Source organism: Aptenodytes forsteri, unplaced genomic scaffold (genome assembly GCF_000699145.1).
Source record: "Aptenodytes forsteri isolate BGI_AS27 unplaced genomic scaffold, ASM69914v1 Scaffold55, whole genome shotgun sequence".
NCBI classification, from domain to species: domain Eukaryota; kingdom Metazoa; phylum Chordata; class Aves; order Sphenisciformes; family Spheniscidae; genus Aptenodytes; species Aptenodytes forsteri.
In genome coordinates, this window is record NW_008796063.1 from 12,932,656 (window position 1) to 12,949,853 (window position 17,198).

The 17,198-nt window shown below is 39.3% G+C and overlaps 2 protein-coding genes across 3 annotated transcripts in view; one reads left to right on the plus strand and one right to left on the minus strand.

Moving 5' to 3' along the window:
• KDM8 (lysine demethylase 8) overlaps positions 1–7,564 on the plus strand; it is a 9,188-nt gene extending 1,624 nt beyond the window's left edge. The window contains exons 2-7 of the mRNA XM_009286636.1: positions 7–192; positions 2,214–2,346; positions 3,278–3,319; positions 4,385–4,534; positions 7,139–7,231; positions 7,330–7,564. Of these exons, the coding sequence (XP_009284911.1) occupies positions 7–192; positions 2,214–2,346; positions 3,278–3,319; positions 4,385–4,534; positions 7,139–7,231; positions 7,330–7,494 (769 nt within the window). The 3' untranslated portion in view covers positions 7,495–7,564. The remainder of the gene's footprint in view (positions 1–6; positions 193–2,213; positions 2,347–3,277; positions 3,320–4,384; positions 4,535–7,138; positions 7,232–7,329) is intronic.
• A 923-nt stretch (positions 7,565–8,487) lies between these two features.
• NSMCE1 (NSE1 homolog, SMC5-SMC6 complex component) overlaps positions 8,488–17,198 on the minus strand; it is a 16,536-nt gene continuing 7,825 nt past the window's right edge. Inside the window, exons 2-7 of one of the 2 annotated variants that reach the window (XM_019473985.1) lie at positions 14,225–14,346; positions 12,929–13,006; positions 11,436–11,582; positions 10,341–10,457; positions 9,190–9,310; positions 8,488–8,721 (exon numbers count right to left, since the gene is read on the minus strand). In XM_019473985.1, coding sequence (XP_019329530.1) covers positions 8,645–8,721; positions 9,190–9,310; positions 10,341–10,457; positions 11,436–11,582; positions 12,929–13,006; positions 14,225–14,346 — 662 coding nt within the window. In that variant the 3' untranslated portion in view covers positions 8,488–8,644. The remainder of the gene's footprint in view (positions 8,722–9,189; positions 9,311–10,340; positions 10,458–11,435; positions 11,583–12,928; positions 13,007–14,224; positions 14,347–17,198) is intronic. The other variant, XM_009286509.2, reaches the window with a different exon arrangement.

Below are 17,198 nucleotides of genomic sequence, written 5' to 3' on the forward strand. Positions count from 1 at the left end.
TCGAAGGAGGACGTCTCTGTTCCAGAGGGTCCGGATTGGCCCCCCTCCAGTCCCTGTTGTGCAGCCAGAAGATGCGCTTCCACACCTTCACTGCCCTTCGCTGGAGCATTTCAGAGACAACTATCTAATTCCACAGAAGCCTGTGGTCTTAGAGGGGATTATTGACCACTGGCCATGTATGAAGAAGTGGAGGTGAGAAATAAAGAGTTTCTTCCCTGTCCTAGTAAGGGTGAGGATTGTTTTCTGTGTCAGGTTGTTACCGTAAGTCGGCAGATGAAAAACTCTCTAAGACTCAATTTGGAGTTTTAGAAAGCAGGCATTCTTTACTGCGGCACCGGGCACTCAGGGGATCGCTCCACCTAATGTGCGCGCCGAGCTGCTTAACCATAGGAGTTAAGTACAATCAGAATATACATATTCATTAGATTTCCAAGAAATTATTAACATATTCATGTTATTTCATTAACGTATGTAAAAGTCTTTAATGCATGCGCTCTTATGTCCATTGGTGGTCTTTCAGGGTCCTCTGGTGGTCGTCGATAGTCTTCCTCGCTGTGTCCGCTAATTGAACTCAGTCTTTTCACCTAGTTGCAGTAGCTGATTTCAGCATAACTTCCTTATCCATTCCACCCCTGTACACAGAGCTTCAAATACCCCTACTGCACAGAGTATACCCCTACTGAATGTTTAGCTTATCTATTCACAGAGTATACCCCTACTGCACAGAGTATACCCCTACTGAATGTTTAGCTTATCTATTCACAGAGTATACCCCTACTGCACAGAGTATACCCCTACTGAATGTTTAGCTTATCTATTCACAGAGTATGTCAAGCTTGGCTACATTATGTCCAGTGAAGAGAACCGTATGTCTCTTCAGTATTCCTTTGTACTCGGTATCAAGGTATCTCAATGCTCAGTAGAGCAGTAGAGACTTCACAAAAGGCAGGTGCCATTGGGAGTGACTTCTGTTGGCAGCACCTTCCTGCTGCGATGTTGTCTTTGCTCTGTAAAAGTTGCTCCATAGATGAGGGAAGCGCATCAAACCATCCAGAGCATTGCACAGTAAGTGCTCCGGTGCGCCAGGGAAACCCAGTCCTGGCCGGGACGGCGCTGGAAGGCAGCCCTCAGCCCTGCCTCCTGGGGCTGTGCGGGGGAGCGCTCTGGCAAATTGCTGATGCTGTGTGTTGCTGAGCTGGAAACCAGCAAGGAGCGTGCATTGCTAACTGTTCTAGTGAGCTGCTCACATCTTAAGTGGGTCTGTGTTAGACACAGTTCAGTGATTTTTTACGTCTCAGAACTTGCTGATAATTAGTGCAATGGAAAGTGAATTTCAGAGATGTGTGAGTAAGCATGATTGCCTCTTTCATTCACAAGTACAAGCATTGATGTTTATTCAGTGTGGTGTTTGAGTGTTGAGTTTCAGGCATTGCCATTCAGGAGTGAGTAATAACATTGTGCTGCTTGTGTAATGTAAGCAATGGAGCCAACATTTCCATTACTGAGAATCAAATATTTGTGAGATAAAGCTCATGATTCCTTAGAAAAGGGGAAAAAACACGCTTAGTTTGAGCAATTCCTTTCATTCCACAGCCAAAGGTAAAATTTACATTAACTGAACACACCTGTTATTTCGTAGGGGTTTTATTCTTTTTTGAGGGAAGGTACTCCACTGCTTAACTTCAGACACTTAAAAGATGAACTCCATTTAGTTAGGATCATTGTCAGTGGAGAGATGTATACCACCCGTCAAAGTAATTCCTCTGACTTTAGCCAGGATGGATATTATTGGCACCTGCATACAGAATTTGGCACTGGCAGAGAGTTGATCTACATTAATGATAAAAAGATACATCATTTTATTTAGCAAACGTGGCAGCAGGCAGCAAAAAGATTAGCCATCCCTAATCAAGAGAGACTAACAGCTTGAATTTCCTTAGCTCGTAAGGAAACAATAGTTAACTGAGGTAAACAAGGTTTTAAAACAAAACAGACAATTGTGGCATAATGTACACACAAACTTGACTGCTTGTTTCCTTGCTGCTTGCATCCTTTTCTGCTGCCTTTTGTCTCTGGTTGGTCGGTTGTAGAGAGAAGAAACGCATGGTAGTAGAGTTTTATTACTCTAAAAGATGGATTTTGATTGATTGCCTGACATTCAAAATTAGTAAGAAGAGCAGTATAAAAGGGTAATGGAACTTTCTTTATTTCAGCGTGGACTATTTTTGTCAAGTCTCAGGGTGCCGCACAGTCCCCGTGGAATTGGGTACCCGATACACAGATGATGAATGGTCTCAGAAGCTCATGACTGTCAGTGACTTCATCAACCAGTATATTGTGAATGAGGTCTGTTACTCTCATTTTGTTTCATCTCCAAATACAGCAGTCTGTTACTGGTACAGAATTTCTGCTTAGAACAAACATGCTTAGAGGTTATGTCAAGGGAAGGGGTATGCTATAATTCAGCACAACTCTGAATTGAAAGGTTTGACATATTTTCAAGATCTGAAGCTACAAATAGTTATTGCAACAATAGCTAGGTTTGATTTTTATATATAATCAAATGTACAGCAGATGGAATTTGATGAATAGATAGATACCTTCTGTGGCAAAAGCCTGAATGGTGGGGTCTAAGGATAAGGGATCCTCAGCCAACAGTTTTGTTCCTCTTGGTTATTAAACTGTTTAGTGAGATCTAGGTTCAAGATCCAAATTCACATGCCACCAGGTAAAAAAATAAAAAGTTGATTAGCAATTGAATGTCCTTCTACTTTCACAGCTGAGGATCTGAAGCCCTGCCCTCATTTCTGTTTCCTAGTCTTCTGGCAGGAAGGACCATGTGCCATTGCAAATTGGTCTGTGGTGCAGCTTGGAATAGAATATAGAGAGTATACTTACAGGGAGTGAAGGTGAACTAGTCTGTGTACTAGCAGGGTCTAGCTGTAAAGATGCAGAGCGTTGTCACAGGATTGACAACAGAGCTGTCGAGACTCCATAGGATTATAGCTAGGCTTCTTCCAGTAACTTGAGCTAGATAATTTGTTGATTGTGGGGATATATCTACACTCTTACAATTTCAGTGTATCTGTAAGTTACTATTTCAGAAGACGCCTTATACTAGTCAACTGTTGAAACAATTCTAATACTCTGAAATAAGACATTGGAAATGGATGTTACCTATAAGTAAATTCTACTCACCTATAAGTAAATTAACTGACCGAGAAGTCTTACCCTATATGTCACTATGCATTTTTTTCTTTCTCTGCTGTAATTTCAGAACGGTGTGGGATACCTTGCCCAGCACCAGCTTTTTGATCAGGTAAAACTGAGTGAATGTTTTTATCTTTCTGCAGTCAAGTGTTCCCTTTGTAGCACAAGTCATCTCTGAGGATGTCAGCTCTACTAGATGGAAGGGCATACAGAGAATTCACAGTATTTCTTAAGTTTCTGTTCGCACAGAAACAGGAACAGAGGGAGGGGTTTGTTCCATTTGGCTGAAAGGCGTGGAAACAAAACCCTTTCAGGGGTGAAGACATTCAATCTTAGTGCTGTTTCGGTACAATGTAGCATATACTTACAGGGATATCACCTGGAAAGCAGCATTTCCCCAAAGAATAAGTAAGTCAGGGAAAAGATTTGGACAGGAAACAGTCTTCAGTGGTGATACATTCAGCATATTCTGAAATGTCATTCCAGTTAACCAGAGATTAGGTTGCTGGGAGACGTAAAAAGGAATCTCACGGAAAAGCAAGCTTAGTGTATAAATGATCAGGTGCTCCTTTTCCATGAACAGCAAACCTACTTATTCTTGTGGGTTTCTCTGGTTTCTGCTAAAGCAAAGGGTCTCTGAAGAATGAGAAACCCCTTTCTTCTCCCACCTCTCCTTCCAACAGAATCTGCTTGCTAAGCCAGAAAGTGTGAGGACATTGTGGGTGTCAGTCTCTTTTCCCAAGTAACAAGCGATAGGACGAGAGGAAATGGCCTCAAGTTGCGCCAGGGGAGGGTTAGATTGGACATGAGGAAAAATGTCTTTACTGAAAGAGTGGTTAAACATTGGAACAGGCTGCCCAGGGAAGTGGTTGAGTCCCCATCCCTGGAGGTATTTAAAAGACGTGTAGACGAGGCGCTTAGGGACATGGTTGAGTGGGGATGGTGGTGTTGGGTTGACGGTTGGACTCGATGATCTTAGAGGTCTTTTCCAACCTTAATGATTCTATGATTTCCTGCAGATTCCTAGCAGTTCAGCTACTTCTCTCCTGCCTTTGCTGGACAAGCAGGTCATTTGTTTTCTTTGTGTCAAGCCTTGTTCCTCTGTTCTATGAATTACATACCTTTGGCAAGTCAGCACATACCCTTTTTAATGTTTATTTCTTTATGGGAGTAGATCCCAGAATTGAAAGAGGATATCAGTATCCCTGACTACTGCTGCCTGGGGGAAGGGGAAGAAGACGACATCACCATTAACGCTTGGTTTGGTCCGGAAGGCACTATCTCACCTCTTCATCAGGATCCCCAGCAAAATTTTTTAGCCCAGGTCTGTACTCTACTTACTCTACACGTCATTAATGCTATAGCTAGAAAAAATGCTTATGATATGTGAGTGTTAGAGACAAGGGTAGCAGACAACTTGATGAACAATTGAAGGATAGAGAATATGCAGATACTATTTTGCTATGCTATTGCATTTGTCACTACTGCAACTTAATACTCAATGTAATCTTGTAGGCCATAAGTACTCCTCATTGAGATAGGCCATTGCTTACCCTCATTTTACAGATGATAAATGGAAATCACAAGAAGTAGCTTTTCCAAGGTCACACAAGGAATTTGTAACAGAGTTGGGAAGAACCTGGATCCTACCAGCGTGTACCAAGTAACTTCCTATTGTGGAACAGCAAGATTTTGGGGTGGACTTGCATATTTTAATCCACTTCAGGTTATATCTATTTGTGCATGCATTGAGAGTCAGATGAAGTAATATTTGCACTTGTGACCTCATTGCTGCTAAGTGATTTACTGTTGGTAGGCTTCTTGATGATGACTTTTAGTGCAGAGTGACACAGTAAAATACTGGGGCCCTTTGTGGTAAGCACTGTACAAGTCCAAAGATGTATTCCTGGTCCAAGCACTTGACAACTGTACATCTTCAAACACTGAGGGGTTTTTTGCTTACTGAAAGGAGATTGCCGTTTCTTCTTCCATCCCATCAGACTCTTTAAAAAAAAAAAAAAAAAGGCTTACACTTTCAAACATTTTCCAGCAGGATCATGACATTGAATACTTTCTACTTGTGCTTATTTATGGGTTGAGCCTTAGTTCTTCTGTCCCAAACAGTTGCATCTTGCTAACCTGTGTTTTCATTTGGAACTGAGGCTTAATTCAGACCTTCCTAAAGTGGGTTTTTACAACTGCTGCGCAATTACGTATGTATGGTATTTCTCTTCCCCGCTAACCCGCCTCACACACACACAACTGCATTTTGAAAGCAAAGTATCCTGCTATACACACTATGTGAAGCTTGAGGGGAATTTTTTTGGGTGGAAGTCCGTTACAGTAGTTGTTGGACTGGGAAAAGATACTTCCTGTACAAACTTCAGAAGTTGTATTCTTCTGCCTGAAGAATGGGAGTTTATCTGCCAGTGCTGTAAAAGAGTCTTTGTAATTAAACAGCAGGTGATCTGGCAGTTTTCAGTTTTCAATTAAAACTGCCCTGCCTCTTGATGCCATTTAAACTGTGGCTGTGGAGTACAGGAAGGCACAAGTACAAGTAACAAAGTGGAATGATCCCTACTGGCTGGGTGGTAGCTGCTGCAGAGATCATAGTATTTCCCTTAATGGGGAAAGCAGTATCTGGAGATGCAGGCTTTTGCCCATTAACTTGGGCACTCAACCTTGCAATATACAAGGCCTTAACCCAGCGAGGCAAGTGAAGGAAGGAGCCATTAATAGCTCATGGCAGTCCAGGTAACACCCATCCCCTGAAAAAATTCAAGGATTCCAAAAATGTGCTGTTGGAGCAATAACCACCATTTTCTTTACTTCCATACATCACCAAAAATATCACTTGGTTCTTTAGAGAGCTAATTAATATCCATAATCCCTTTGGGGTATGGAAGGTGTCTGAAAAACACATGGACATAGTTGTTTGGATCAATGCTCTAGTAGTTTAACCAGGGATAGTGGAGAGTAGGACAGGGCAGGAATACATTGATACTCGCCCAGCCTTTAGAATGTGTTTACGTGCTGTCCTTGAAGCAACAAACTCTAAACATCTAGCATTACAACTTGGGTGTTGATAAGATTTCAGGAAATCTTGTTCTACTATATGGGAAGAGATGTTAAGATAGAGGAAAAGCAGCTTGGTTAGGAACAGTTTGGTAGCATAATGCCAGGCCACGGTGCTGTGGTTAGTCAGAGTACTGACTTAACCCTTTAATGTGATAGTTCCAAACAAATATGATCATGCCTGGCCCTTGAAGAAATCTTGAATCCTGGCACAAGCAGCATGAAAATTCACGCTATGCCTTCTGTGGGCATTCCACTGCTATCAGTGCAGGAATCGGCTTTGACTTGTTTATCCTGCCACTTCATTCTAGGCACTGACAACTTGCAATTCAGTGTAGTGTTCACATCAGTCAGTCCATTTGCCTTATGAATTCTAGTCTTTCAATTAAGCTCTCCAATGAAAGAACTCATTTAATGATGACACAGAAAGAAGAGCTAAAGGAGTATATGGAAGCTTCGCAGTCACTCCGTGTGGATACCGCTGCCTGCTGACGTGAACTGCACTGAAGTCTCAACCTCCTTATTCTCGGTTCTTCTAATTACTGTCTAGCTACATAGAGCCCAAATAACATTGTATAAATTGGGTGCCTTAAACTTTGAATTTAAAGTAATTTGGTTAAAGGCATTTCCTGGTATTTCAAATTCTTATCTGCTCCAATGGAACAGGTACTTGAATTCCGACAGTCTGATTTGTTTTAACTTTTTATCATAGCAGTGTGTGTTTGTTACTAACAAAGATAATGATGTTTCTTGTAATCGGTATATTTTACTGTTAAATGCCAGCTATGGCCCACAGTTTCCAATAATGAGCAGGTTAATGACAGATGGAAAACATTTATTGTAATATATACAGGTATTTGGAAGAAAGTATATCCGTCTATATTCACCACAAGATTCAGAAAACCTGTACCCTCACGAAAGCCAAATTCTTCACAACACTAGTCAGGTAAATAGTTGCCTGAAATTTTAGTATCAGTAATGTTACTTTATCAAATCATATTTGAGTAAAGACATTGTACTGATGATTGTTTTGGTTTTTTATAGGTTGATGTGGAAGATCCTGACTTAGTTAAATTTCCCAATTTCAGAAAGGCTGCATTTCAGTCCTGTATTCTGATGCCTGGACAGGTTCTCTTTATTCCAGTTAAATATTGGCACTATGTACGATCGCTTGATACCAGCTTCTCTGTCAGTTTCTGGTGGTCATAGCTCTGAAGCAGGCATAAAGTCTGTTAGCACTGTAACAGGAATTAAAAATCAGGAAAAGTAGCATCTGGCATCTTCTCACAAGAGAATTCTTTTTAAGCATGAGAATGTTCTTTCCTATCCAGAGGTTAGAGGTGAATTAAAAAAAACCAAAACCAACAAACTCTTGCTTCAGCATGGTGAAAGAATCTGGATAGGCAAATGGAAAGAAGATGCTACAGCCACTTTCTTTGTGTGGATGTTTCTAATATGAACTCAAAGAGCATCTGTTAGATCATCATCTTGTATGTGTGTGTACATCTGAAACAGCTCTATATATGGGCACTACCAGGATTCTGCTTCAAACTGTATTTGGAACACCAGGTTAGTGTTATCTTCTACTTGGATTTAATAACAGTAAAAACTGGAGTTACATAAACAATGAGGGATGGTGCTACCCAAAGGTTCAGTACGTTAAAAGAAAAAAAGCTAACACGAAGCAAGATACCAGTCTCCTATACGGAAAAAGTTACTAGTGTTAAGGCCTAGGAACATAATTAATTGTAGTTAATCCATAGTTCAATTGCAGTTAAATAAACTGAAGTTTAATCATACTTTGATTAACCATCAGCTGAACTGCTGCCACTCTGCCTTCTGCAGTGTCACACATTTCTACCAAGGAAAGATATGCTGCTATTCCATTCTGGTACCTGGCAATATCTAGTCCTTGTCTTTTTTTCAAGTAACTCTTAAAGGAAAAAGCATCCTTACATAAAACTGGAGAGTGAAGTGCTAATACTAAAAACTAAAAGAATCTTAAGATGATAATTTTTTCAACACTTTGCAGACATAAGCTGGCATTGCCCCAAAAGTCTTGTCCTACTCCTTCCCAATTGTTTTGGCTGTGGGAATATTCCCTCTCTTACTGAGCATAGCTGCTCGTGACCTGGCCTTATGTTTGATAAACTCTTCTGTGTCTAAAGAAGGGACAACAGGCATAATTGTGAAAAAGGAGAACAGGAAGGTCAATGATAGCTTTATTGCAAGATTCTTAAAACTTCAGGAAAAAAATAAGTACACTGAACAATGCACTGTTAGTAACGAATACAATATAGTCTGGCTATTCTGCAAGAGTGGGGAAAAAAGATTTCACTGAAAGCAAGTTTCACTAGCATCATCTAGTGCCAAGAATGAAGCTCTTCTCTGCTCTCCCTGTTTTTGATGGTGACTGGGAGTCTATCCGACTCATACCTGTAAAGAAAACAAAAGAAAGGTTAGTGACACAAAAAAAGGATGATACTGTATAACCTCCAGATTTTTAAAATGCTTTATATATTCCTATGTTCTTGTTCAGAATGTCCAATTTCCCTGGCTAAATAGAGGAATTCTGAAGAGATTGTGCTCTTCTTAGAAGCTCAGTGTTTACAGAAGTTTTAGTGTCATGCGTTGTGTCTGTTCCCTACTCCCCCCACACACACGTTTTATTGTTGTTAGAAACACTATGCAGAGGATCTGCTAGTAACCATAAGGCATAATCCTTGCACTTTCAGGGCTCAGTGTTGCCCATGTATAGTTTACAGTCTGAAACATACAACTGAAGTCAGAAATAACTGATACTCAACTACAGTTATAAATAATACAGGCAGTGCCACTGAATATCACAGTCCATTCTCTAGTATTATTACGCTAAATTTTTTTTTAAAATAGGTTGCTTGGTACCTGGAATGTCACAAGACCAGAAATCATTACACTGCGGACAGCGTGGTTCAGTCTGAGCTCTAAAGTACTTTCTGACACAAGGTAAATGCATTCCAGTTCCACAGGATTCACATACTTGGCTCTGAAATCAGAAGTGTTGATAAAATCTTTCTAACCTGTCCTTCAGTTTAACAGAAAGTTGTTACAAAGGGCGGCAGATATGCAATGCTTTATTCCAAAGAATGGTTCACATAGTACAGTTGGTGGATACTCAAAAGTCAAAGCTGGTAAATGATAAAAGGAGGTATTTTCCTGGAAACTAGGAAATACCATTTCTCTATATGGATAAAATTTAGCTTGAATGACAAACAACACTGAGCTATTTGGGTGCAATAAAGGAGACCAACTGGGATGGAAACAGTAACATGGAGGCATGTTAGTTGGGAAGATGAGAAGATGCAGGGTCAAGGAGCAAGGGACTGCAGTAGTTTTGGAATAGGAGTTCAGGCTGTAACTACTTATGCAAGACTAAACTGGTAACTTACCAGCTATCAAAATACAGTGCTTTAGCATGCTATATATAAGCGTATGTGTTCATTCTGAAGTCCAAGACACAAGCAGTTCCTGAACCAAAATCCCAGGACCAAAGATGAACGTGTCACATGAAGACTGCTATTTGTAAGGTCCAAAGATAAGATAGCCAACACTTAACTGTTATGCCTATTTAAGGATAAGGGGTTCATCTCTAGCCTGCTGGCTTTGGAAAGCAAGACAGCACAATAATGTTCCTCATTGGGTGAGTTCTCTTTCTCCAAGTTTATACGTGAAGATACTGCTCCAAGACAAGTTTTTTTCCAAAGACAGAAGATAAAATAACTACACTGGGGGGGGGGGGGAAGGGTTTTTTTTATATAATTTGGCAAAATAATGTTGTAGTTCCCAGAGGCCCCATCTCTGCAGACTTGAAATAGAGAAAAAAAAAGAAAAAAAAAAAAAGTAACCCGGGGGGGGGGGGGGGGAAAGGATTTTCTTCATATACATGAGCAGCATTACCAGATTACAAGACCAGAATATTTTCCGGGCTGCCCAATACTCAAAGGAAAGTATTGCAAACTTCAGCTATGACCACATACATCAGCAGATGCCTGCTGAGGTAATAAAACAAATGTTACCTGGATGGCAAGGCTGTGACAGATGTTACACTTCCTTGCCACATCTTGGTAGTTGCTGAGAATGTATTGTTCCATCTCAATTATGCAGCGAGTATGCAGAGTATATTCTCCATTTCTCTAAGGAAACAAGAAAAGGAATTTCTTTTAATGCCTTTTAATTTTTTTGACTTTTCTAACCACCTGCTAGCAAGTATTTGACATCCACTTTTTTCTGCCATCATGAAACTAACATGCTGACACCGACATAATGCAAAGCCGAAATACTCTTGAAGTAGTAGCAGAATAAATTTGTTTAGAGGATCAGAATAAAGATCTCACACCTTTAGCAGAGATCTAGTCCATGGAAGGTACAGATGAGTAAGCATGCTCTCCTTAACAAAGACATACAGTTTTGGGACCCTCCATTTGCACATTAGCAGAAATTCTGACTTTCAGCAAAATCTAGGCATTTACTGCTTGAGGTATCTTTGAAAATCTCTGCTAAATCACTCTAACATAAGAAAATGTGTGGCAACAGGTTGGAGATCTATGATGCAAAGAATCCAGGAGAAAAGGGATTGAGGTCTCACTTGTCTTGGCAAGCAACTGCAGTGTCCACGTGGTAAGTTAATCTCAATTTCTCCCTCATGAAGTAAAGGAGATTTAAAAACGTGCACAGTAGCCCATGCGTTTCTGGTACAGGAGTTTTCAACATGTTTGGCTTCATTGCTTTTCAGGATATTCTAAATGTAAGTAACAGCACTGATCACCCTGGAAAGTTTTCCCCAGCTCTTGTTCCAAGTTTAAGTATGCCATGCTGTTGTGTACAAAGGATGTCTGTATGTCGCAATGCAGAGCTGTACACACATACCCACCTAACTCAGGTACAAGAAACTGAAACCACGTTATCCTGTATAGACCTACCCAAGGACTTTTTCCTTGTAAATGTACTACCTTTTCTGCAAAAACCACTGGAGCAGCAATAAGCACAGGCCCCACAAAACCATTTTTGCCATCATTCATCAAAGAACAGCTCCAGTTTCAGCCATCACATCTGTAAGAAAATAATAGCTGGACCTATTAGAATACGAACACTTGAAAAGATAGAGCAGTTACCTCAGAGAGCCACTTATCTTCCACAAAAACTTTCAGCACTTGTTCCGCTTCTTTTTTCTTCATTTTCTTTGTCTTAAGTTGGTCAGCCAAGTTTAAAATATCTGTAGAAGAGGCAAAGCCATTTTCTGATAAAATGATTAGGTCCATCTACAGAAAGAAACATTTTCAACTATTAAAAAACCCATGCAATTAGATAGACATGCCGTATAGTAATGTGCAGCTTTTTTAGGATCCATACATATGAGAGATACTACAGTATATGGCTTGAACCAGAACTGTAAAACAAAGGCCAAAAGCTGAAACAATCATTGTTACCTTGACAGTTTTAATCTTTGCCAAGAAAACATTTCCACAAATAGAACTGTACAGTGCTGCCTAAATGAAGCTGCATTCAGGGACCCTTGAGCATGCTCAGGGGTGACAGTTCTGTTTCTTTTTATCTGCTCTTTGTCAAGGTTCTTCTGAGGAAAAATCTGTCACTACTAAAAGTAAGTTTGTCCACTCTGGAGCTGTTAGTACTGCTGAACCTACCTGGCACTTGAAGGTTGTAGCAGTATTACTAATCTTCAAAGAAATTCTCATTGGAAACATTCCTGCCGCTCATTATCACAGAGCAGCATGCAGAGTTTTTATGCCAGTAGTAATACGTGCCACAACAGTGCCATCTCTGCAGCGTCGACATGGCTGTATAGGTACTTCACCAATAATAGGAGAGGGCAGGGATATCTCTGGGTACTATCCATGTAGATTAGACTTTTGCAGCTGTCACAGAATAGTCAATACACCTCTCTTTCCAGTTTATACAGAAAATTTCAGGAGGGGGGGGGGGGAAGTGTAGTGGCTGGAGAAATTAAGTCCTCAAAGTGCAAGACACTATGAGAACAATTCACTAAAACATGCAAGATACATAGCTATGATCACAACTCACATTAGTGGTTGTTGATAAGAAATTAGACATCAAATGTCCTGGAATCTCAGCCCAATAGTCCTATTTAAAACTTTAAAAAATTCTCAAGTGTATGTTTTCTTGTTTAAAAAGCAGCATTCTGAGTAGTTTGTTAAACACAGAATTAATTGGCTAAGCAGTAACAATAGACAAATGTTTCTGTTCAAATCAGCAAATCCAACTTGTATGTTATTAGCATTAAAATCTACTGTATATTACTAGATTACTGAAGCCAGTGAAAAATTCAGCAATCGCAGCTGAAAATCTGAAGAAAGTTGATTGTTTAACTAAAAGCAGATATGTCAAGTCACTAACTCCAAGGAGCACTCCCCTATTTTGGATTTCAGTATACCGGTAACTGACTTTCAACAGAGAATCATTACTTGCATATACTCCCATCCCCACCCTCCCATTTGATTTGGGATAAACTTAGGTAAGATGGCAACTAGTTCCTGAACCACATCTCCATTCATTTCCATTTCCATTCATTTTAAGATGGTACCTTCACAAATAATGTGATTTACTAACTAATAACTGACATACTTACTGTTTTTCTGAACAATTCTAATTCATTTTCTGTATAGTCAGATGCCATTTTAGTTATCTCAGTTTCTGCCAAATTCACCTACCAAAAAAAAATATTTAAACTGAAATCAAATTGCCTTTGTATTTCTACACCATAAATTGTAAAAGATCCTCGGGGGGTAAAGAATACATCATCTCACAATTAACAGAAATGTCATTTCTTTAAGTGTCATGAAAGAGGCTGTTCCTTAAAGATGGCACTCAATGGTACTCAAGTCCTTTCTTTACAACCCCTGATCTTCCAGCCACATGTTCTCCACAGCTGCCTCTGTCCAGTCCAAGTTCTTAAACAATCCCACCTCCCCCCTATAGAACTAATATAGAATATTAAAGATATTACACCCAGATACTGTGCTGGACAGTAGCAGTAACTATGTTATAATACACATTTTTGTTTCACTTGAAAAACAGTTACTGATATTTCATATTCTTATTGCACGTGCTACTGCTATTTATTACTAGCTCAACTTAATGACCCAGAAAGGTTAAAAGCAGCAGCTAATGTTAGAATACCTCCTGTATGGTCTTTTGAAATTACTATATAACCTTCCCTCTCCGACATGCACATTTCAGAGCATCTAGGGAAACTTTACAGGCCATTCCTTAGCAACCCTTTTATGCTAGTTTGATTTTTGAGTAAGAGAAAAAGAAAACTAAAGTTGGAGGGCTCTCCATGTTTTCTAGCTTAAAAATTCCTCTTGAGAAAGAAAGTCTCCTGTGAAAAAGAAATCTCGCTTCAGCACTTAAGCAATGTTTATGCTGAATAAATAGGACGCTGCTGTAGTCCTTGCCATGTTCCATTTCCATGCACCTAGGCTGTTGGCAGTTTATCCTCCCACTTCCGTGTTCTACCTACAAGTAGCTTCTACAGCAGCTGCCAGCATAACAGTGGAACAGCCCCGCATAAACCACACAAGATACCACCAAGAGGAAGAAGCCTGCTGGCACATGCAGCCTATAGTTCTAGATTCTCTCTGTTTTCTCTAAATAGCAGTTCTATTACAGATACACTGTAGGAAAAGGACCCTAGGTAACTCAATCTTTCTAACATCCAAAGATGGCACTTAGGGCAGCCTTATGTTTATTATGCACAGATACAGCTAGATTTTTTTGCCAATTTACAATCGGAAGGTGTGCAGACTTTTCATTGGCATGTTATTCAAAGGTTAAGTTGGAGAGACATGGGAGGCTCCCTTTGCTATCCATGCACTAGTCATGAGAAACCAAACCACGCGATGGCAGCACATCCCATACTTACTAAAGCATAATGTGCTTTCCCATCACCTTCTGACATTCCTTTCCGGATCTGCATAAACAAAGGCTGTAGATGGCTGTTAACAGTACTGATGAAATCATCCAGTTTATCATGCGCGTAGTAGACTGAAAATAAATAAGAAAAAGCACATACACAAAAACCCCAAACAACTACACATCAGGCAGATCTTTTGTCTGTTTTATCTGCCGAAACATTTTTTTCCTAGGTAAAAGAGCTAAAAGTTAGTGAGGAAGAATTCAAACGGGTCTGTTATATTCAGCAGACATTATCATTTTCTTGTGCTGCTGACTACTAGCCTTCAGAGAAGCTCAGCTCCTTGAAAGTCAGAGTTTAGAGACAGAGTCCAGACATTCTGCGTCACTGTATGGAACCCACCACATTAATCCATTAATTACAGTGACTTGAACTAAGTTGAATTGAAAATAAAACATGAGCAGGAAAAATTATTATGCACAATACAAAAATATACTTGCTTCCTTTTACACACAAGGGATTCCTTGTTTCTTTGTGTTCTGTTTCACAAATTAATGGCATCTAAATGACCAAGTTACATGCCAGAAAACTTAGAACTCTAGCATTGTAGAAATACAGGTAGTATCTTGTGTCACGTTCTACAAACAAATTAAATACTAGCAGAAGTTCTATCATAGACATAATAAAGATGGACTTTGGAGTCATTCTGTAGAAGCACGTGCTACAGCTTTTGCTTGCACGGCAACAGCACACACCCTCAAGAGTTTCCATCCAAAACAAAATTATGTCAGTGGCAAAACTCCTGTTGACTTCAGCAGGCCAGGCTTTAAAAAGCAGAGTTAAGTAACAGCTCCTAACTTCAGAAAAATGATTGATGTCTCAAAAATACTACCAGTTATCGCTAACTCAATACTATTCTCAGTTGTAAAAGTCAATCGCTTGTGTAACAGCATCAGACAGAGGTCCCACTCTCAAAACCCCACTATACTTTATAGTGTAGTACAATGCAAAAACATCAGTCACAGGATGCTCCTGCCCAGAAAGTTCATGATTCTGATCAATAAGACTCCTTAAGTGAACAAAACCGACAAACAGCAAGAACAATAATAAAGTATAATATTTAAGTATAATTTTGTCAAACTGTCGTGCTACCTGCCTGGCACCTGTCAGCAGGAAACACTCTGCATACATCAAAGCCAAGGAGTGTTGCTGACAGATCTAAAAGAGGGTAAGATGAAAGATAAAAGAAGAAGATTCTTTTGTACATCAGCTGTAACATTTTAATGTGAGATGAATGGCTGCTCTAGTAGATCTTCTGTGAAAAAAAGGGATATAAACTCTCCATAAAAAAATGAACAGGGGACAGACCACACCAAAAGCTGCACTTAACAATTTTAACATCTGAAAAGTTCGTCAATTTACAGTTCGACTCAGGATGAATAATAAATGCCCTTTACTATTTGCAAAAGCTTGTAAGTTACCTCTATGAAACAGTTCTTGTGCAGGCAGCCATAGCAACTGATTGGATAGAAACTGTTTATTCAAATAACATTACTACTGAAAAGAAGTTAGTTATTGTCAACAGATTTGATGAGAAATTAGACAAACTAATGTGATCTTCATTCAGTAAGTATCCACAATCTTCATATTCTGATTATGTGTGTACAGAAATCTCTTTGTCCTTCTTTCTTCTGGTAAAATATCTCAGAGGTGTCAGTACTACTTCGAAAGACTGTATTTAAGAAGACCTTGCTGTAACATGAGTATGTTAGATGCATATTAGAGCCAGGACTACCCTACTTCCAAAATACTGGATTAAACTCTTTGAAAAGTCTTAATTTCCAGTAACTTCCCCTGTAAAATGTAGTACCTTAAAAAAAAAACCAAACAACTAAGACTTAGTTACAATTGCTGTAAATTAATTTTTGTAACAGAAATAAATTATTTCCTTCTCTAGGGCATAAAATGCAATCTCAACCAATACTATATCACAGACGTACTTATTGTAATCTGTTTTCAGTCAAATAAAATTAAAGCAAATTGCTATTCCAGTACCCAATTATGAACAGAACAAAGTTGTTCATAGCATTTAAAACCAAGTATATGCAGGAACCAGGTATTATTCTTTCTGTCAATGAAAAATTCTCAGCCCTGAAGTCTTAATGAAGATAACACATGACAGCATTAGAAAGAGAGCTCATGATGTGTTACCCTGGAACACTGCTTGGGAGCATTTTCTTTAGAAGAAATTATTTCAGTTCAATGACAGATAGCAGATGAGCAAATAGGAAACAGCAAACAGTAAATAAATGGAACACAAATATTCTGGGGCTTTGGGGTTTTGGTGGGTTTTTTTCTCCTAAATTTAAACAAACTTAATAAACTCAAATATTTTCCACAGAAATGCTGAACAGATCCCTCACTGAAGATAAAGCAGAGGTGCTCAGAGAAACCATAAACTTTTCTGAATGTGTCTGTATGCAAACTAAACAGCAGGTAGCATAACAAACAAACTTACACTCTTGGTTAATTATCACTTTTCAACCGGCATTGTTTTAAACTTTTTTGCTTAAAGACAAGGAAACAACAGGAATCTTTATTACTTAGATTAGTCTGAGATGCCACAGCTTCATGATAAATTTAAAAATAGACTGGCACGGTTATAAAATTAGAGTTCCCTTGTTTACAGCAAAAGACTACAAATAAGCTAAGTGAATGTTTTAAAAGACACGAGATAGGACCTTTACTCATAAAACCTAAACACAGTTATCATATTGTCCTGGTTTTGGCAGGGATAGAGTTAATTTCCTTCCTAGTAGCTGGTACACTGCTGCGTTTTGGATTTAGGATGAGAACTAAGTTGATAACACACCGATGTTTTAGTTGTTGCTAGGTAGTGCTTACACTAGCCAAGGACTTTTTAGTTTCCCATGCTCTACCGACTGAGAAGGCTGGAGGTGCACAAGAAGCTGGGAGGGGGCAC